At 31.8% G+C, this 22,251-nt stretch overlaps 1 protein-coding gene across 1 annotated transcript in view; it reads right to left on the bottom strand.

Annotated features, from left to right (window-relative positions):
• LOC129222131 (proteasome subunit alpha type-6-like) overlaps nucleotides 1-21,260 on the bottom strand; it is a 41,426-nt gene extending 20,166 nt beyond the window's left edge. The window contains exons 1-3 of the mRNA XM_054856582.1: nucleotides 21,115-21,260; nucleotides 11,980-12,074; nucleotides 6,639-6,720 (exon numbers count right to left, since the gene is read on the bottom strand). Of these exons, the coding sequence (XP_054712557.1) occupies nucleotides 6,639-6,720; nucleotides 11,980-12,074; nucleotides 21,115-21,190 (253 nt within the window). The 5' untranslated portion in view covers nucleotides 21,191-21,260. The remainder of the gene's footprint in view (nucleotides 1-6,638; nucleotides 6,721-11,979; nucleotides 12,075-21,114) is intronic.
• Between the last annotated feature and the right edge of the window lie 991 nt (nucleotides 21,261-22,251).

The raw sequence follows: 22,251 nt of genomic DNA, 5'->3' as shown, positions 1-22,251 counted from the left end.
GTTATCAAAGATCCACGTCTTACACAAGCATCCTTAACTAAATGTTTCATAATCCTCAAATATTATAATTTATTTTACGCAATAATATTTTTTAAAATTCTCTTACATATCTTAATTTTGTACGAGTATGTTTTTTTTTTCAAATTATAATGTGTTTACTACGCTGTTTATTTATTTGTATACTATTATTATTTTTTATTATTATTATTTTTTTTTTTTTTTTGTTTATTTATTTTTAAATGATGATATTTTCAAACTTAAATTATAACTTTTTATATTCGTGGCACCCTTTAATGGATTTTTAGTGATACGGTTTTGAATATTTTTAATTTCACAAATAAACATTATGACGACCACATTGACTATACGAAATAGTTGGCCATGAAAAAAAATATATATATATACTACAGTACAAATGAAATGATAATATCTTGAGTTCTTTTCGCTTTAGTTATCAGGGTTCGTACTCAATTTCAGAAATAAAGTGAAGGAGTTTTAGAGGAGTTTTGAAGGAGTAAAATGAGATTTTGAAGGAGTACTAATGGAGTGTCATTAAATGATGTCACACTTTTTTCCAATATATTTGACCATCTGCACCCTTTATCACAAAGTGTCACTTCACTCCAAACTTCTCTTGTCACGTTATATTGTTACAATAACTGTGTCACTTTTTGTCACCCTCTCTCTTTCCCTTGTCACAATTTCATGGGCCCGTCTCCTCCTCAAAAGCATGACATCACTTGTGGATGACCCTTTTTACAATATCATAACTGCAATTAACTAAACAATTGCTTTTTTTTAACGCAATCACTTAGTGTAGTACATTTACTTATGTAGTTTTAAATATTCAAATAATAATTAGACAACTTGCCTTTTGCTGCTGAGAGTGTGGTGGGGAAAAAAACAATAATCTTAAAACTTGAAAAAATAGCCAAGCACCATTCAAGCATGTTTTACTTCACTTATGAAATGCCTTAGTCTTCTAATAAAATTTTCACCTCCAACTTAAATGAATTAACTATGAGCAGTTTGTAAATCCAAAAAATAAATGCACGAAATTACTACATTAAAATTGCCTTTGTGACGAAGTTAGTTCTCAATCGAAGTATTTTAAGTTTCTGTTATAGAGGAAGATTATGTAGTCTTGAACTCTAAAAAAGGAGTTTTGAAGGAGTTAAAACCAAAATGAAGGAGTTTGAAGGGCCCTTCAAAAAATTTTCATAAATGAAGGAGTATTGGAGGAGTTTTGAAAGAGCGTACGAACCCTGGTCATACGAAACAAAACATTCCTTTCCTCCCTTTCTTTTTCAGATTTTATTTTTTGTTTTAAAATAGCTCCAATGTTTTAATTGCACCTTCTTTTATGATATATTAAAAATAGAAATAAAATATTTGGTTTCTTTTCAATAATCAAATTGCCTTAATTAGTAAATAATCCTATGAAACGAGCTAAAATTTATCCAAGTATGTTTAAAAAAAGAAAAACAATCCGACTAGATTTTAAGCAAGATTTTCTTTTTTTTTTCTTCTGAAGACATGTTCCCAAATACAAGCAGTAAAGCTTGCTTTGAAATTCCTTTCTGATTCAAACTGTTTTGTTGTAAGAAAATAATGTGGAAGGGTTGACCACAAGACACCAAGGGGGACACCTTCTTAGGGATTCGACCTCTCCCAGGCTGTCTCTGTTATTCCTCTCGCAGCTGGGGGCTTTTAGTTGTATGCACAAAAGTATCCTTTAGGGAACTAGGGGATTAGCCGCAAGTTTTGATCATGGGCGGATTTATGGAGGGGGCAGAGGGGGCAATGCCCCCCCCCAGTTTTGGGAGAACTTTGTGTATTAACAACACATCTTCCAAAATTAAAAAAAATATCATTATTTTTTTGTTTTTTAATAGTTTAGAAGAGCATAGGTGGATTTATAGGGGGGGGAGGCAAAGGAGACAATGCCCCCCAGTTTTGGGAGGAGTTTATATAGTAACAACTTATCTTCCAAAATCTTATAACAAAAAAAAAATCATGATTTTTTCTTTTTTGAATAGGAAACTAAAAGTTTATTTTTTCTTTTAAACTTAAAATAGCTGTTTCTTACAACATTTGAACAATACTGTACGACTGTATAATCTACTACTCAATTTCAGAGATTGGTAAGTGCGAATTATTGATAGGTTCTAAAATCCCTGAAAAGAATTAGTGCAGTATAACCTACCAGGGCTCTTGAGTCAAAAACCCAATCTAACTAACCAAACCTTGAAAATAATTAGACAAGTCTTTGAAACTCCTAAGCAAAGTGTGCTTCAATTTTATTTCTTATCAAGTGTATAAATTAAGAATTGTTCAAATGGGTACTATGTTACTCTCTTGATACCTATTCTCTAAATCTGTGCACCATTCCTTTTAAAGTATTGACTTGCATCACAAAGCACTTTTAAAGCATAAAACTTAAAAAAAAAATATTTGCCTATTATTTCCAATTAACCCTTATAAGACTTCAAAATGCAGAATTTTATATCCATTTTAGAAAATTTCCTCCGGGGGAAGTAACCCCCGGCTCCCTAAAACTGGAGATTTTCTATATCCTACTTAAAAAGGAGCACTGGGTCACTCTCTTAACACCAGCCCCCTCTCTTTTAAGGTCAATTTAAAAAGGACAGCATGATTACACACAGTAATGAAAACGACACATAAAAAGTAAAGAATGGTCTTATGCATCACAGTAAATAGACAAAAACATGGGAGAGGTGGGGGGCAATTAAAAATGCTGCCCCCCCCCAAAAAAAAATCCTGCCCCCCCCCCCCCCCCCAGGAACTCAGTCTTAAATTTGCCTATGGTTTTGATCTTTTGGAATCATTTATCTTTAAAATACTTCCGACGCTTGAGCAACCGACATCTGGACACTCAGAAGGGATTTAAAAGTCAGAGTTACGATAAAAGAACCGACCGGCTCTGTGTTTATTGGTCGTTTTGAAGGGTCACAATATATCAAAAGGAACCAAAGAATACTTTTTATCCTCTTAGAAAATCATTCCCACAGTTAAAGCGTTTTTGTCCATTCAATTCCCAAGCTCACAGGTTGGATCGATCAGTCAATTGTTTGAAGAATGTTTTGTTGAGCCCTTTTGAAAGATAGATCTTCTTACATTTAACAGTTTTGATTTCTTAAGTGTATGAAAAGAAAAAAAAATGATATACTGAGATAAAAGCAAAAAGAAAAATAAATCAATAAAATATTTAGTGTTATAAAAATAATTGCTTTTCATCCTATCCTCTATTGTTTATTATTTTCCAGCTATTTACTATGTAAATTTAATGAATATTTTAGCACATATTAGCATCCTCGTATTTTATTGCAATACTTAATCTAGTACCTAAAAATTAATAAAGTGGTGCGATTTTCGAATGCAAGCTCAACAGCAAAAACAACATTAAAATCCCAATAGCAAAATGGGGAGAAAAGTGCTTTTACAACGTAGCAAAAAGCAACTCCCGTTTCATTATCTGTGGCATGCCCGTTAAGGGGTTTTGGGCTGGTCATGGAATGGGTTAAATAACATGAATATTAAATTTAAAAAGAAATTTGAGAGAACGAATGAATGGGAGAATTTGCTTAAGTTTCGTACACTCCGAGCCTCTACCAAAAAATAGCTACAAAAATTTAATTACTAAAATCCGAAAAAAAAAAAAATTATATATATATATATATATATATATATATATATATATATATATATATCAGTGTTCGCGCTCAACTATCCGTAACCTGAGTCCCAGGGACCCATTAATGAAACAGATTTGGGTCCTTTGGTGGAAAAAATGAGTCCCTTAAATTTAAAACAGAAAATCTTACCATATAAATGAATAATATAAAAAGGTTAATACTTGGGAAAAAAACTATTCACATAGTGATTTAAAAAAGTTATGAAATAAACTAAATTGGTTTTATTTTTTCTGATTATCATTGTAAAATTAATTTTCAAATAATACACTTGCAAGACTTAGTTGTGTGAGAAACTATTAGGTCAGTTACAATGAGATAATCACACTCAAAATTTACTTTTAAAAAAAATTGAATTTTACCATAAAATACTAAACAAGTGCCTCTGATTGATCAAGCAGAAAGCACTCCCTTTACCTTTATTTTCCTGGATTTTTTTCTAAATGAAAATACCAAAAAGCCCCCTCCCCCCTATCCAGCATGAACTATCATCAATTATCATTGAGAATTACACAGAAATAGAAGAAAAAAATCGCAAGCAAATGAACCCAACGCAAAAATCGCGATCGCAAAAACCGAACCATTCTCTCACATGTGTGAAAACTGCTCATTTGCAATCTTAAATCAGTACATTTGACTTAATTTTGACTCTCAAAATATCTGTTTTGGCTTCCATGGTATTTTTAAAATCACGCCATTTTCAAAATGGCGCGGTCGATTAATACCTGACTTTTGCAAGTCCAAATAAAAAAAAAACATCAGAAAGAGATGAATTACTAGAAACAGGACAAGCTTAAAGTGCTTTTGTATAAAGTTCAAGTATTCATAAGCAATTTAAGAAGAAAAATGAGTGGTGAAGTTCAGAATTTTGTGTTCAGCGCGATCGGGAAAATGTTCACCTTTTTTTTTTCCTATCCTGTTATAGGGGATTCATGATTTCCAAAAATAATTCTGGTTACATGAGTGCAAATAGATATGCTTTTACTGTACAGTTGTCTTTTATTAATCCTGAAGATTACACTGAAACCACACTCTTACTTTTAGTCTTGATCACTGTTTTCAGGAAAGATAAAAGTTGAGGGAGAGCTTGTTCAGTTTACAGTACAATGGACTATTTATGAACCTGCAATATTTTGCTCCCTGAGCTCAACCCAGGAGATCACTGTAAGTTCCAGTCTTATCACTAATAAAACTCCATTGACTGGTCAACAATAGGGGTGTGTTTGAATAGCTGATAAAGAGATAGGGTCATTTTAATTCCTTTCTGCTGATTCTCCTGGTTATTGAAGCTTAAAAGCAATTACTAAATGGATCTTCAGCATTTTCCACATTTTTTTTTGTTTTTTTTGTTTCTTATCTTTTGGGTTTTCTGGGTCCCCAGGACCCGAATTTTCGCGGAAGTTGCGTTCCCTTTCCGCGAATTTGCGCAAAAAACCCGCTATAGCGTGTAAACGCGAACCCTGTATACATATATATATATATATGTATAAAATAAGTAGGTATAGCATAGTACATGTTAAAACAACTTCAAACTTTCAAAACAATTGAAATATTTTTAAGATGCAAAAAGATTGAAATCTGCTGCAATTTTCAGCAAAACACTTGCTTTGTTGAACATGCAATGGGGAAAGCTTCTAAAAAATTAATTTTTACTAAATGAGTTATTAATTGGAAAAATTCTTATTCCCTGACATTGGTGGACTAGAAAAGGATGCCATATATTGAGAAAAAAGTGAAACCTTTTGGTGATTGACTGAAAAAACTGCAAAAATGGGAGAAAATCGTAAAAAACGGGAAATCGGGAGATGGAAGCAAAAAACGGGAGTATCCCGTTAAAAACAGTAGAGTTGGCAAGTATGCTGTAGTCTTAAACAGACCCGGGTCTGCACACCCACAGTGAGGTGGGGCCCACGTCCTTAAAGAGCCCAACAGTATAAGAAATTGAAAAGAAAATTAAAAAAAACTAGCACTAAGACATATTAACATTGCATATATTTACTGCTGGCCTCTGGGGTCCTACAGATTTTATTGCAGGGGGGGGGAGGCAAAATTTATAGATCTTGGCCTGGTCTTAAACTAAAAGTAGAGGAGTTTTAAAGGAGTTAGCACAAAAATGCAGAGGAGTTGAAGGGGATTTCAAAAAAATTCCTAAATGTATTGGAGAAGTTTTAAACGAGCTTACGAACCCTGATAGGAAAATAGGAGAACTATGATACATGCTAGTTCATGAGCAATAACACTAGAATTATGGAAAGAGTTAGTTTAACCCCAAGTGAACTTTTTTTTAACTGCTCCTCTAAATGTTCATAAAAAGCTTAATCCTTCCTTTACTCCTCCTAAATAATCATGCTGTGCTATAATATAAAGTTTTTAAGATTTTTTTTTTTACCTAAGCTATAGAGTTATTTATACCTAAAAGTGTAGGCAAGTGTCATTTTAAAACTGTTTTCAATATTTCATTACATATACTGAAAATCTCAGAATCCTTTAAAATAAACTTTTTAACTGATTTTTAAATATATAACCTTATTTAGGCAACAATGCGGATTCTTTTTGCGAGGTTCAAAATGGTGTACAAAGACTGCCATGATTCTAGTGTTAAAGAACTTTAGGCACTGATGTATTAATAGAGAAAAACCAACTACCTAATAGCAGTTTGATATTTAAATAAGTTGATTTGAAGTTAGCAATATTGGCATACTCATACAGAGTAATTTGTACTTAGTAATGTTAAAGGTAGCAACTATGCTTTTTTTTTTTTTTAATTTTTTTGATCTGAGACAGGGATAGATTTTGGAATTTACTTAAATTGATATATGCATCAAATTTTATGACTAAATACTTAAATTATGGAAGAAATGATACAAATTCATCTTTTAAAATTATTACTGTACATATATATTTATATTAAAAGAGGATCCTTACCTACGAGTCCAGTCATGACAGCTCCAATCCTTTCAGTAATTGGATAAACATGGGAAACAGAGGATGGATCCAATAACTTGTCCTATTGTATAATTATGAAGCAGTGAACAAAAAATAAGGTAATATATAGAAACATAATGTAATTTCAAAAGGGATAAAAAAATTTAATAAGTTTTCAATTCTTAATTTTGCCACTAAATTGTTGGGAGGGAGAGGGATTCAAAACCTGAATATTTAAAGGCAATTTCAAATACACTAATTAAATAAAACTTTTACTTTGGTTATTTAATTTCTATCGCAGCCAAGAACAAAATCATCTAACAAATTATGGTCAGATGGTGAAGTTTGAAAATTGAACCACTTAAATTGGAATGGATGACCAAATTTAATTTAAGTACCACATTTTATAGTTAATACTAGCTATGTTACCCGGCTTTGCACAGTCCATCTCAAAAATAAAAGTTATGTCAAGTGACAGATGTTCAACAATCACGCTTGAACAAGATTCATACTCATTTTCAAAATTAAAATGAAGAAGTTTTGAAAGTGTAAAATGAGATTTCAAAGGAGTACTAACGAGCTGTCTTATGTCACTTTTTTTCAACATGTTTGACCCCATTCCTCTTTGTCAAAAAGTGTCACTATATCTTACTCCTCTTGTCACATGTCCTATTTTTTACAAACATATTGTTATAATAACTGTGTGATGTTACTTTTTGTTGCCCTCTCTCTTCCCCTTGTCACAATTTCATGAACCCGTCTCCCCCTCAAGGCATGACATCACTTGTGGATGACTCATTTTACAATATCATAACTGCGATTTGCTAAACTATTGTTTTTTACACAATCACTTAATATTGTACAGCTGCTTATGTATTTTTAAACAGGGTTCATACCCTTTAGGCAGAAAAAAATTCAAGCACTTTTCAAGTACTTTTCAAGGTAAAAAATTTTGTTTTCAAGGCAATATCATAAATTTGTACTAAAAATATTGTATGCAGATTTCATTTACTACAAACACATAGAAATAAGGCAATAATACAAAAAAGTATAGGAAAGCAAAATTGCTTTTTCTACAACGAGAGACGCTTTGATGAAAGATCTACTGCGTTCAAAGTTTTTCTGAAAATGTTTGAAAAGTTTGGTCATAAAGAGAAGCAGATACCAAAAGGTTTAATTTTGAGGTTTTTCAAAGGTTGCAGCAGTCAGAGGTTTGTATATGTTCTAGAATCAGCAAATTAATACTTTAAAAAAAAACCTTTCATAAGTGCTTTTAACTTTTAAGGGAAGAAACTAAAATACCCAAGTTCGATGGCATTGCCAGAGAGGAGTTTTTGAAGTCACTCCCCCCCTGCCCCCCCGGGTTTCAACATTTATTTCCAATATCTATACAGTGGTTTATTACAATATAAGGGCGGTTAGGACAAAAACACTACCCAGAAAGTTATTTCAGTTTTCACTATTAAGTTCTAAAAATATTAGGTTTGCAAATCATTTATAAGTATGCAAATCAATTATTTGTATGTATTTATTAGCTGTTCAGACAATAAGGTACTTCAACTGTCCTCGAGTAAATTTAAAAATTAGGAAGTAAGAAAAGCTTATGAAAGTCCACAGTCCAGTCTCTACACCTCAAAATATACAAAAGCAGCTTAAGCAGTGATAAATACTGTGAATGCAAACTTGAGCCTATTCAGCTTTCATTGATTAACTTGCAATAGACAATAAATGTGCAAGTTCAGATTTATAGAGCCATATTTCGAAATTGAAAAGATTCACAAGAAGTTGACATATATTATGACAAAAGTAGTTTTATTTTGGGAAAAAATGGGTTATTGTTGAAATTAGAATGTAAATTTAGAAAGGCAATAATATTCAGGTGATTTGTGAGTTCATAAAAAATTACCTGAAAGTTTCAAAGAGCAAAATGGGGCGAGGGGGGGGAACATTTTTTAAAACTAAGACCCCTATTACTTGAATATACATATGTACAACAACAACTTTTGCTATGCATACAATTCATAAAATAGTTTATTAAGTCAAAATATTTTGCATAGAAATACCATGCCCAGTGCCTGTTGATAACCAGCAACAGGCACTGGGCCTAGCTAGGCTTGTACTGGTCAATTTATTAGATCCAAATGAAGATGAATGACCCTCCTTAAGCTATCTACCCCTTTGCTGATTAAAGCCTCTTTCGGTAAGCTCCAAGTACCCACAACCTTAATAAAGTAGTAATTTGAACATTTGAGGAAAAGGGGAAAATTGGAGATATAGGGAGGTAAAAGCATAAAAACGAACACTACTGGATTTCAAGAGAATAATCATAACACAACCACCCCTGTTATACACCTTATTTATTTTAGCAGACATAAAAAAATGATGTACTTATAAATAAAATTATATACATCAACTTTATATTTAAAATACAAACTTTAAGTTAATTTGTTAGGTGCTCAACTGCTGAAATTTAAATTTAAAAAAAAAAAAAAATCTGCTATGACCAAAAATTAGGTAAAGATAATCATTCAAAATTGCAAAAATAAATTAGCAAATAATTAAACAAGACCAAGGTAATAAATTCTTTAACTCTTTAGTTATTAAAATAAAAAATAAAATAAGCTAATCTGATGTAGCAGTGTCAAAATAACTACTAATTGCCAAAAATATAAAAATATTTACAAAATGCAAAAGGATTGAAATCTCAAACAAGGGAAGCAAATTTTCGCGAATTAAGTTTAATGTTGTCATGTTTCCCATAAAATAAACTTATATTTTACTGAAATTAAACATAAAATATGCTAATCTATGGTAGCAAATATGAAAATAACATCCGATTAGTGAATATATTTAAATATTTGCAAGATGCAAAAAGATTGAAATTTCAAACACGAGAAGCAATTTTTCGCAAAGTCTGAGTTCGTTCGACGTGGCATGTTTCCCATGAAATAAATTTATTTGTTTTTTTATTAAAATTAAACAAAAAATATACTAATCTAAGGTAGCATATGCGAAACTAACATTTGATTAGCCAAAATATTTAAATATTTTCAGGATGCAAAAAGATTGAAATTTCAAACACAAGAGCAATTTTCCGCGAAACCCGAGTAAGGTCAATGTTGTCATGGTTTCCAAATTAATTTCTTTGCTAATTAATGAAATTAAACAAAAAATAAACTAATCTAAGGTACCATATGTCAAAATATCTTTCGGTTGTAAAAAACATCAAAATATTTACAAGATGCAAAAGGATTGAAATCCCAAACACGGAAGCAATTTTTCGCGATGTTGCATAGAACACATGTTCAGAAAATTGCATTGGTGAAATACTTTTTTAAAACTTCTAAACACAATTCGTTGATTTTTGAGAGAATTTAAGCACTAAGAAACTTTTTCAAGGTTTTAAAACTTTTTCAAGGTTTTCAAGCACTTGAAAATGAACTTTCTTTTTTCAAGCACTTTTCAAGGTTTTTCAAGGGCGTACGAACCCTGTTAAATATTTAAATAATACTTAGACAAACTGACTTAGACTGAGAGTGGGGTGGAAGGAAAACAATGATCATAAAACTTAAAAAAATGGCCAAGCACCATTTAAGCATGGTTTACTTCATTTATGAATTGTCTTAGTCATCTAATAATATTTTTACCTTCAACTTTTAAAAATTCTATGATCAATTTGTAAATCACATCTTTATGATAAAGAAAATATGAGAAATTACTACATTAAAATTGCCCTTATAACTTCGCCTTTGTGATGAAGTTAAGTTCTCAATTGAAGTATTTCAAGTTACTGTCATAGGGAAGACCATGTAGTCTTGAACTAAGAAGGAGTTTGAACCAAAATGAAAGAGTCTAAAGAGCCCTTTAAAAAAATTTCGTAAATGAAGAAGTATTGGAGGAGTTTTGAAGAAGCATACAAACCTTGCTGAAAAATCAGTAAAATTTTGCGGCAGATTTTGGAAAAATAACCAAAAAGTAAACATTTTATCGCCAAACTCGCCCAGCAACCACGCTATCATAATCCATCTGTCTAACGAAAAAAAAACATCCCGGGAACATTTAAAAATCATTGTCAGAGAAAAAGAAGAAAATCTCGTACATTTCACTCGGATAAAAACAAATCAAAAGTTTCTTTTCTTTCAAAACAAATCGCCAAAACAATGAATTACATAAACGGTTGCCTTAAAACAATAATCCTAGACTGAACTGCTCAGCACCTAACGTGCCAAGCGACCAAGCTGGGTTTCGGTAGCAAAATACGCTACCGGAACCCAGCCCTTATGCGAGTGATGCAGATGTTTTTTTCTTTGGCAATAAAAAATGTTTCGCCAAACAAACAGAAAAGTATAAAATCACATTACCAGTTGCTTTCAAATCTTTATATATTAAAAGCTTTGTTGCGGGGTTTTGCCCTGTCTACCTTGAGAATAAAAATTGTGTCAAGTGACATACATTCAACAACCAGGCTTAAATAAAAGAAAGAAAAAAAAACACCATGCAAAGTTACCCTTCCAAACAATGATGACAGACATTAAAATACTTTTAAGAAATTAAAATGCGAAAGATGGATTTTAGAAGCGTAACCATGAAAACACCAAATAAAATAAGTTTAAGAAATTAAATGCAAAATAAGGAAAGAAACAACAGATTCAAAAAGCTTAACCATGTAAATGCGAAAATAAAATGGTTGACAACCTGAATCAAAATTATATTTTTCCAACTTGATTTAAAAATGCTTGTAACTTTTTTTCCTTTGAAGATAGAAGCTAAGTTTTCCAACCATAGGTCAAGAGAGGGAGTAAAAAATGTCGCTTTTTCCAATGGTGTCAGAAAGAAAACTGTGGGACAATTCCTTCACTTTTCATTGATAGATTTAATGGAGAAAGTAGTGCCTAAATTTTAGCTAAGCCAAAAGAAATTGGAGTTAAAAATGCAAATTACTCTCGCCATAATTAAGTTAGAGCATTGAAACAAATTGTTTAGAAAATGGAAAATTTTATCCTTTTCTACGACATATAATATTAATATGTTCAAGTAATTTTTCACTCCCATATTCAGGAATTTGTGAAATTTGGGCCTAAATTGGAATAAAACAAGAACTATTGATCGGATTTTTTCGAATTATAGCCTATATCACTCAGAAAAAAAGCACCTTTCGTGTAGTGAATGAATTTTTCAAATAGATGCAGTGGTTTCGGAGATTACGTCGAACATATAAACACACAAAAATATAATACTCTCTCTTTATAATATTAGTATGGATTATTACTTCAAGCATTTTAGATGTCAAACACAGCAAAATGTTGGAAATAATAAGAAACAAAAATGGAAGTTTACTCACAGGAACTTTCTTTTGTGTAACTAAAACTGCAACATCTTTTCCTTTTAAACCAATAGATGTCAGACCACCTTGATTGATTGCTTTAAAGGCATATTCTGGAAAATAAAATAACATTATATTCTTAAACGATAAAATACTAAGCTTGATTTTAAAATGTTTATCAGCACTCAGTAATTATACAGATTAATAAATACAGAACTAGTGCAGAATCTGTCATAATGACACACTTTTCAAGACAAACCCATGCAAAATTTGATGAAACTCAGTACAAGAGATTTATGAGTGAAAATGCTGGCTTTAAAAAACTCCTGTCATTTACTAAAAGGATTTTCATTTTTGAAATGTTCATTGATAAAGAGATGGAGACAAACTTATGTTTCTCAGTAAATTCAAAAAATTACTTACATTCCAGCAAGTTTAGTAAAAAACTTTTTTTTTCTTTTTGAACTGGTGTTTTGATTTAAACCAGGTTTATTTGGTTAAAACAATATTTGTAAGAAAAACGATTTCATATTTGGAAAGGCATGAAAATTTAATGAATTAATTATTTATTAATGTTTAATATTCACACCTATACCTAATTACTTGATGATAAACCGCATAATGAAAAGTAAAATCTTGTAATTTCATTTCTTAATAAGTAGAGTTTTTTATGGGAGAAATACTGTTTTAAAATCTTGAACTAATAAAAAAGTACCATAAATTTAACAAATAGACCTTGGCACAAATGTAATAATTATAAGAAATAATTCTGTATCTCAGACCCAGAAGGATGTAAGTCACATTATGGTAATTTTCAAGGGAGAGAAAAAACTTTTTCCGGCGCATGCAAAGGATGTGGAGGCGCACTCTTTTAACCCTGGTAAAATATTGAAAAGATTTTTTTTTTTTTTAAAGAATTACATTTACATGATTCGATGCGGAATGGGCTTTTACATACAATGCATTTTTTAATGGAAAATCGCAAGTTTCGGATTTAATTCCTTCTGGCTCTGAGCAGACTTAGATAAAATGAAACGCTTTCTGCGAACACAAATCCTAACTGGAAATTTTCTGCAAATAATTATTTTGCCTAACTCACCCTTGAATAAAAAATTAAATTTATATTCAAATATGACAAAAAAAAGTTCTTTCAATCTTTTAATTTTTTTTACAATAACATACAGTTTGCTGAAGAAAACTGCCAAAACCATTATTTTTTTTACACATGTGCTTTAAAAGGCTTCAACAGAAATAAACTCTGGGATTTTCTTAAAAATTCCTTTAAAGAAAAATAAATTAAAAAAATTTTTTTTTCTTTTTAATCAACGTTAGCAGTTTGAAAAAAAAATTCTGCAGAGCCTAAAATTTTCTGCGAACACCGTTCGCGCGTTCATCTATATTATTATGCAAGACCACAGTAGCAGAAACTTTCTAGCTAGTCTGCGACACTATTTTGGGCAGTTGAAAATAATCTGCAACATTATCATTAGTTTCATTAAGTTTTCATAAAATACACAAGTCCCTTGAATGGTCAAGATTCAGATATGTTCCAAATGGCCAGTGATCACTAGACCCGAAAAACTTAGTGGCCCCCACCGTCGCCGAGTTTTAAAATATAAAAAGGGGGTGGGAAGGCTCACTACATTCATAAAAATAAATAGAACTCTGCACACTATGAAAAACAATTATTCAATTCATATTTATTTAAATGTGGAAAATTCAAGTTAAAATAGGTTTTTGATTTTTTCTTCAAAAAATGAATAAATAAATAAATTAGTGAATGAGAAGTTGGCTGGAAACTGCATTTTAGATGAATGTTTTAGTTTATAGCAGAGCTTCAAAAGCAATGAGGGTCAAACACAATTGTGTAGATAATAATTCATTTTTCATGAAAATAATTTAAAAAACATGATTTATTGTACATTTTATGGTACCTTCAATAGTTTGTATTGAAGTACACTGATCAAAACTTGATCCATTTCTTTTTTTGGGAACTTAGACAAGTAATAGTCTCATCTATTTCCATCTTGCAAACGACCAAACATGGCGTCTACGCGAAAAATTCAATGATTATAAATAGATTTTTTAATTTGTAAAGTAGTAATAGAGAGAGACTCAAAATCCTTGAAATAATCAGCTTTTAGCACATTAGCCTCTAAAACAATGAATATAGGATAATATTGTAAAGATAAAGTTTTACATTTTTCAAGACAATAATTAAGAATTATCCGAAAAAATGGCACATTTTGCACTATTTTCATCAGCATGAATTGCAGTAAACATCCCATTCCAATTATGAAAACGTAGACACTTAAAAGAGTCTTGCGTACCAACATCTTGGGAATGACCAAACATGGCGACTATGCCAAAAATTAAAATCTTCATTTCTGAATTTGTTGCTAAAAATAATTTTAAAATAAAAATCCTCATAAGACTGCACTTAAGTTGAAAAGTTTTTAGCGCTTTTGCGTCCAAAGCAATGAGGATAAGGTGAAATTTTAAATATAAAATTTTTCATTTCTCAAGAAAACTATTTTAAAATCCCCCCCCCCTCCAAAAAAAAAGGTTTGTTGCACATTTTAAGTCATTTTTATTAGTTTGTAGTTAAATGAAACATCCAATTCTCCTTTGTTTTGGAAAATGTAGGCACTTTTAGGCTACTTCGATCTTATGAATGACCAAATATGGCGACTATGTTTCTAACTGAAATGCTGAAGCATCCATCGCTTTTCCGGTGAAAATACGAACTCCGAACGATCTTTTTGCCAAGTTTTATTTCTTTTCCTTTTCTTTATTAATTTTTTCTTTCTTTTTGTTTTTTGGTAAAATTATCTGCAGGACGCTGAAAGATCTGCGACGCACGTCTCGTGTCTCGCAGTTTCTGCTACCGGGTGCAAGACTGGCTCTGAGGTACAGAATTAGTATAATTTTAAATAGCCAAGAGTAAAATCTTGTAAATGAATTTCATCATAATTATAGCTTTCAACAATAAAAAAAAGTGAAATTGATTATTTTGCAGTAACTACAAATTAATCACTGAATGTACAAATGAATCAATGAATGAATAAAGTCTGATGTACGTTACATGTTTAGAAATACAATTTCTTTCTCAACAAAAGAAATAATAATTAAGTTAGCTTAACTTATGCTGTCTTAAAACTTCTAATTTTATTCATTATTTTAAGCATAGCTGCCAGCATATAAACTTTAAAAATCTTACAATGCATGCCGTGGGTGTATTTGTACACTTTTTTAACCAACACACAACAAACTGTTAAAACTAAAAACATTACATTTTTAAATCTTTACTTGTAATTAATCAGCACAAAAAAAAGGAACTGATGTGATATACCCCACCCTTGGCGACTTTTTCCAGTTGGCGCCAAGAAAGCGTCGCCAAGAAAACGATGTATGACGACATATGTCATACATCGTTCTTAGCGATGCTTTTTTAGCGCCAACAGGAAAAAATCAGATAAAAAAACATGATCAAAGCACTTCAGAACACAATATATATAAAAACAACATAAAAGCACAACAAAGAACATCACGAATATATGCTTCAAAAATGTACAGGGCCGGGGTTTTTTTGTAAACATATTAAAATACAATGAAATAAATTATTGTATTAATTACAAGTCGAAATTAATGCATTAATTTTTTTTTCATCATTTCTCCGGGATACGAGCCCTCGGTCTCATAGTACTTTCGTAATGAGACCTCGGCTCGCCGGCCCTGCCTCGGTCTCATTACGAAAGTACTATGAGACCTCTGGCTCGCCAGGTCGTTATCCCTCCGACTGTTAATATACATTACAGTCGGAGTATGGTCACAGTTATGTATATTTTCATGGAGACACCCAAGGGTGGCTACTTCCGTTCAGTGTACAATAATGACACAGTTTTAAGTGTGAAATATGCACCATTATTGTGCAGATTTATTAATAAAATTCAGCATTTTTAAGAGTACAACCGAAAGAACTTTCAATTGTTAACATAAAATTCAGTACCTAAAGGAGGCACGTTAATAGAATGTCTAAATAATTCGTGGCATCGATAAGAATTAACTTTTAGAACAAAATAACCGTACTATTTCTGTAAAATTAATTTACATACAGTAAAAATAAAATTAAAAACTGCAAGAACCCCTCAAGGATTTGTAAAAACAAAGAATTTTGGAAGTGAGAGGTTTTTTTTGAATTCTAAAATAAAGAACTTACCTTTTTATATGGTATAAATATTCACACTCAGTCTAAAACAATACATCATATGACAATGGCACGTTACAGATACACACCACGTTGGAGTTAACTTTTAATTAACCTTCAAGTTTGAAGAAACTGGCATTTTCTAATGTTTTTACTTCAAAACACAACTACTGAATTTAAACTAACACAAAATAAGCATTCCTGTGAGGTATATTGCACGAAACAACACCACGTATCTCTCCTGCGTGAAACCCAAACAACCCAAGTAAACAAGTTTGAACAGATCTGTAAGATTGCCTTCGGGTTGCTAAACACAGGTTAGTTTGGCCAGGGATGCCATGCATAAAAAATTATCGCCTCATTGGCGAGAAAAATATTTTTAATTTTGTGCAAAAAAATCGAATGTCGCCAAATGGGGGGTATATCACATCTGTACCAAAAAAAAAACCCTGGATTCACAAAAGAGAAACATAGGATTACAACAAGCAGTTAGTTCAGGGTTGCCACGGAAGTTCAAGAATGAAATTCCCTGACATTTCCAGGTTTTCCAGGTGGTTTTGAGAAAAATTCCAGATTATCAATCTCCACCTTCATTTTGCAACATTAATATATACATCTCAAATTTTGATAAAACTTACCTCATTTTCAAACTTTACAAACAATGGCTACCAAATTTAATTTACTCAAGCTGAAATAATCAAAAATATGTACTAAGGGTGGTTCAATTTTTTTTTTCTCTCTCGGCTCGAGTCCAAGACACCCCTTATTTTTTTTTAGACTTACTAATAGTATTGTGCTGTAAAAGTTTCAGCTTCTTGCTCAAATTTTAAGAGGGTGCTCAATGACGCCTCCATTTAAAATTAGCTGTAGCATAGAAAAAGTCAAATTTAGAAACATTTAATTTCCCCAGCTGTTTTTTTTTATGTAAGTAATTATTTTATTGCAATGAATATGCATATAACTCGTGTAGATTATAGTATGTAACATTGTTTTTTCAGTTCAATGAATTTTTTTAACCCCCGCCTGATACTTATGAAGTTTGAGGGAGGGGGTCGAGCATCCTCTTTCAGTTGGAATAGGAAGTTAAAATTCCTCCAGTATTTTACTATCTACAAGTCTAAAAACATTGAGTGGTATCCTGTTTTCTAGGAGAAACCTTTTTTTTTTAAGTGTATTTTTGAAGTACCCTAATGTACTAACACAAGTGAAGCAAATCACTGTAATAAACAATTAACGTAAATGTAGCATATCTAATTTTCAATAGCGAGGAGCCACTGCCTTACATCAAGTGAAAGAACTGCAGAATTAGCAATTGTGACATCTGTATCACAAAAATAAAGTTAATTGCTAAAATAATCTGAACTAAAACTTATGAAACCTAAACTTTTTCAATTATTGCTTTCTACACCTCCAATCCATTGAACTCAAAGCGCTTTTAGACTTTGGCCTGTAAAAAAATCATGCACCTTTTAGCTTCACATATTTCCCCTGTTTGTTGCTCATAAAACAGGGGTGCTCCCCCCCCCCCAAGTTCAATAGCACAACCCCCCCCCCCCCAATATTTCTGAACGCCTTAGCGCTTTTTTATTTTTAAGCCTCTTTTATTTTTTTTACCTATTTATTTATTTTTAATTATTGTTTTGAAAAAAAAGTGTGCTCGCTCCCCAATAAAATACACACACACAGATGAAAATAATAAAGTAAAATAATATGAGTAAATAAATTGAATAAAAATAAAGTAAAATAAATAATTAAACCCCCCCCCCCAAAAAAAAAAAAAAAAAATTGATGGCGCAACTTGCGCCATAATCACTCCTGTGGGCACTCTGTCATAAAGTTAAAGTTTGAGCATTGATCAGAAACTTCTCTGATGTGCAGATTTTTTTTTTAATCGGAATACTTTTATTTTGAAAGAAAGAAGCGCATTGGAAGTCCTAAAAGATCACTACCAAAATACTAAAAGATTAGCGATACTTCTGTAAAAAAGAAACTTTCTAAGTTTAAAATTGTCTCATGAACTAAATTTACAGAACAAAATTGTTTAGAATAATACGATTTCATTAATTAATTTAAAGAGATAATATAAAATATTAAAAGATTATTGCAGCTCATTAAAAACTTCAGTCGGCACTCCCAGACAAAACAACTTCAGAACTGCTGACGTAAACAAGCAGCGCTTAAACAGAGCCCGCTCAAACGAGGAAGAAAAGAAGTACCTTCTGCGCATGTCCGCCGCTGACTGCTATGGTGCACGCCGACTGCTATGGCGCACGTGCCAATGGCAGAGTTGTTGATAAAAAGAACTGCAGGGGGAAGAAGAAAGAGGGGAATGACAAAACGACGAATGGGAAGGGAATGGCGGCGAAAAAAACAAGGCAGAAAGTTTTTTTTTTGACGTCATAGACCGCAGGCGGCGCTAAGAACGATCGGAAATATGCAATTTTTCATTTTCCCTGACATTTCCCTGATTTTCGGCCATTTTCATTTTCCCTGACAATTCCAGGTTTTCCCGGTTTTCCCGGTGCGTGGCAACCCTGCTTAGTTTCAAAAAGGCAGGCCTGTGCATTTAAAAATTTAAGAATACAAGTGTGCACTTTTAAAATATTGTCTAATATTTTTTTGTAAGATGCATCATTTAATATTAATCTTTAAAAATATTCTTTTGGAAGAAACTAATAACTTACTGTATTATCTTACTTTTTCTTTCGTAAATTAATGCAGTCAGCTACTTTTGCCGAAATTACTTTCACTGGAACTTAAGCTTTTTTATGTTGCCGACTTAGCAATATTAAAAATTTTTATTTCAATAACTTATTCAAAACAATAGGGGGGGGGGTTTGTTAGTTCTTAATGATTAAAATGTTATCCAGGTTATTATCAGTCAAAACTGCACAGCTCTGTCCTCCCCTTTCTGACACTACTGAATATATTCTATTGCACTCTGCATTGCTGTGAAGTATGGCTAGAATGGAAAGCATAGAGAAGGAGAGCCTTTCATACTTCAACGAACCATCGACATCAACTAATTTCTTCAAAGCAGCCTATTTTTTATCGATCCTCTCCCTTTTTAGCACAACACCGGGCAAATTATCTATTTGTACACAGAGAAATTGGAGCTTATCTTAGGCTCTTCATCATCAGTTTCTCTATTCTTCTGAAGCAACATAACAGGAAACTCATTAAAAAAAAATACCAGAGATTTAAAACCGAATTATTTTATAATTATGCCATAAGATCTTACAAACTTACAATACCTCCAAAAACTTACAATGTAAGTAAGGTTAAATCTTACAAGTTGGCAGCTATGTTTTAAGAGTTATTTATCAAGATTAAAAAAGAAAAATGTTCAGTTATTAAATTGACCACAGCAATCTGCCAAATTTGCAGCTTCATGTAGTAACATAGGCGGATTTAAGACTGAGTTCCTGGGGGGGGGGGGGCAGGATTTTTTTTTAGTAGCATTTTAAATTGTCCCCCCCCCCCCCCCCCCCCCCCATGTTTTGGTCTGTTTTCCTGTGATGCATAAGGCTATGCTTTACTTTTTTTTGTGTGTGTGTCGTTTTCATGCTTTTTTGAATTGACCTTAAGAGAGGTGACTGGTATCAAGAGAGTGAAGCAAGGCTCTCTTTTAAGTAGGATATAGAATTTTAGGGGGTCTGGGGGGTGTTATGATGCAAAAAACAATCAAAACATTTAAAGAATTTTTTTTATTATTATAATGAAAAAAAAAATATTTTGTATTGGTAACGGATGTACCAACAGTGGTAACGGACGTACCTTTTCCAAAAGATTAATAATAAGAATGAAAATAATTGATGAAAAGGTGTGTGTGTGATTAAATCAAAATTTTAATAACAGGATTTTAAAAATGATTTCGAGCTTGGTTGTCATTTATTGAAACATTAAATGGATCCATAGTATCAACACAGTCATAATAATGTAGGAGTATACTGCATTAATAATATTCAGGTCCATTATCTATAAATATCTTACTTTTTTCAGTTTTTTTCAAATATTTCACTTCATAACCCAACAATCCTTCAAATCAGATTCATAAGTTCAGCTATATGAATAACAGTTCTTTGCATTCAGTTGCAATTTTAAGATTGAAAAAATGATCTTAATTTTTTAGTATTAAGATCATTTTCAGCATCTCACAATCTGTTCTGTTTAATGTCCACTCCTTCATTTTATCTATTCCTGTAGACTCATCAAGTACAAGGATTTGATAGTCTTTTATAGATTTTATGTAATGTAGTCTTAGGATAATAGGTACCGCTGTTGTTGAGCCACATTAAATTTTTATCAATGTCTGAAATTGCAACATAGCTAAATGTTTGAAATTTTATTAAACCTAGCCTAGAAGAAGTTTTTCTGATAAACTTGATCATAAATCTAATTTTCAATAAAAAGTTATTTACTTCAATAAAATTAAGTTTTCAAATAAACCATAAAACTATTGGTTAGCATCCAAACAAATCCAGCATAAATTTCAAACCGGCATTATTTGACATAATTCGGAAATTTTCCGGCCAATCGCTTAAATTTCTTGGGAAGTGAATTTTAAAGCTGCCATTGAAGAATATTTTTTTTCATACTTTGACATTTTTTTCTTTTTCACGTTCGGGTAAATTGAGCTGTCTTGTGCTCCTCTCTCTCTCTCTCCTTTGTACAAAACTTAGGTTTAGTCTAAATTGTGCTTAATTGACTATACACTAAATGGCAAGCTCAAATGTTTGTTGTTTTTCACAGTTCATACTTTTTGTGAAGTAAGTTCAGACAACACAACAAAAATTTGATTTAATGAACTTGATTCAATCGATATTAGGTATAAGAAAGGAAATCAATGCAAGGAAATTTGTTATGGTTCTATTCCTCAGAACTTCGGCAAGACAACAAATGAAACAAAAAGAAAAAGAAATTAAATCTGATTTTTTTACACTTACCAACTTGATATAATCGACCTTCTGGAGAAAATATAGTAATATGCCGATCAAACCCAGCGCTACTGCCTCGAGCCATGACAATACAAAATTAAAATCTTCAGTAGAAGCTGAAAATTCTGTGAACTGTGTTGAGTTGTTATGAGGATTCTTTTGAGATACACTTGACAGGTTATGCGTTAGAGCTGCAGAAACGGGCTCTTCGCTCCATTACATTTACCTTTTCTAACTCCTAGGGCCGGATTGAAGTGAAACACTACACAATCGCAAAAAAGACAATCGCAATCGACGAGATTTGCAATCGCTGTTGGCAGTCGAATTCAAGTGAAACAATTTGGACAATCGCAAGTGAGAAGTCAGGGTAGGAGCTACTGGTCGATGATAATCGCATGTACTTGGAGCGATTAACTGATGTCAACCAATGAGAGAATTAGTTTTGAGCTCCCTGGGTTTGAGATGGTTAAAATCGTGATGCAATATTTGTTTTGATGTTGAATTCATGTTCGCTCGCGTAATGGATATATTCCGTGCTATTTTTTTTTTCAACTTTCAGTTCTACCAGTTGGAAAAGAAAGCAAACTGGATAAAAAATGTTGCCGTTTAAGAAATGCTCTATATGTTTCACATGCACATTGTATTTGTTTTGAATAACACGCATGATGTTTAAAGGAAAATTACGATGATAATCATCCGATGAGAATGAATCTAATGAGGATCAAAGATTTTCAAATAATTTTCTCACAACGACAATTGAATAATACTTAGAGAATTTTGAATTTAAACTGCCTATTGTAATATCTGTTTGATTTGAACATGTTTTTTTTTTCCCTACGTTGAATACATTTGCACAAGTAATAAGTAAAAATATGTTTACTTATGAAGCAAAATGAGAGTTTTTGTTAATAGTTTGGGTTATGTACAAGTTTAAATTCAAAAGTTGGAGCCAATTTCTAGAATAGTTACAAATAATCACATTGGTAAGATACATCTAGTTTTGAAATGCTGATACACATTGTGCAGAGATAAGTTCTTTTTACTTCAACTAAACACATTTTTACTGTATTTTACTTATTTTAGTTCATCTAGATCATAATAGGTCTCTTTGATTTCGTTTAAACAGGTGTGATTGCAGTATATCTT

The sequence above is a fragment of the Uloborus diversus genome, chromosome 5, assembly GCF_026930045.1.
Source record: "Uloborus diversus isolate 005 chromosome 5, Udiv.v.3.1, whole genome shotgun sequence".
Classification (NCBI taxonomy): Eukaryota; Metazoa; Arthropoda; class Arachnida; order Araneae; family Uloboridae; genus Uloborus; species Uloborus diversus.
The sequence above is the reverse complement of the archived record's forward strand: the minus strand, read 5'-3'. Positions and strand labels throughout refer to the sequence as shown.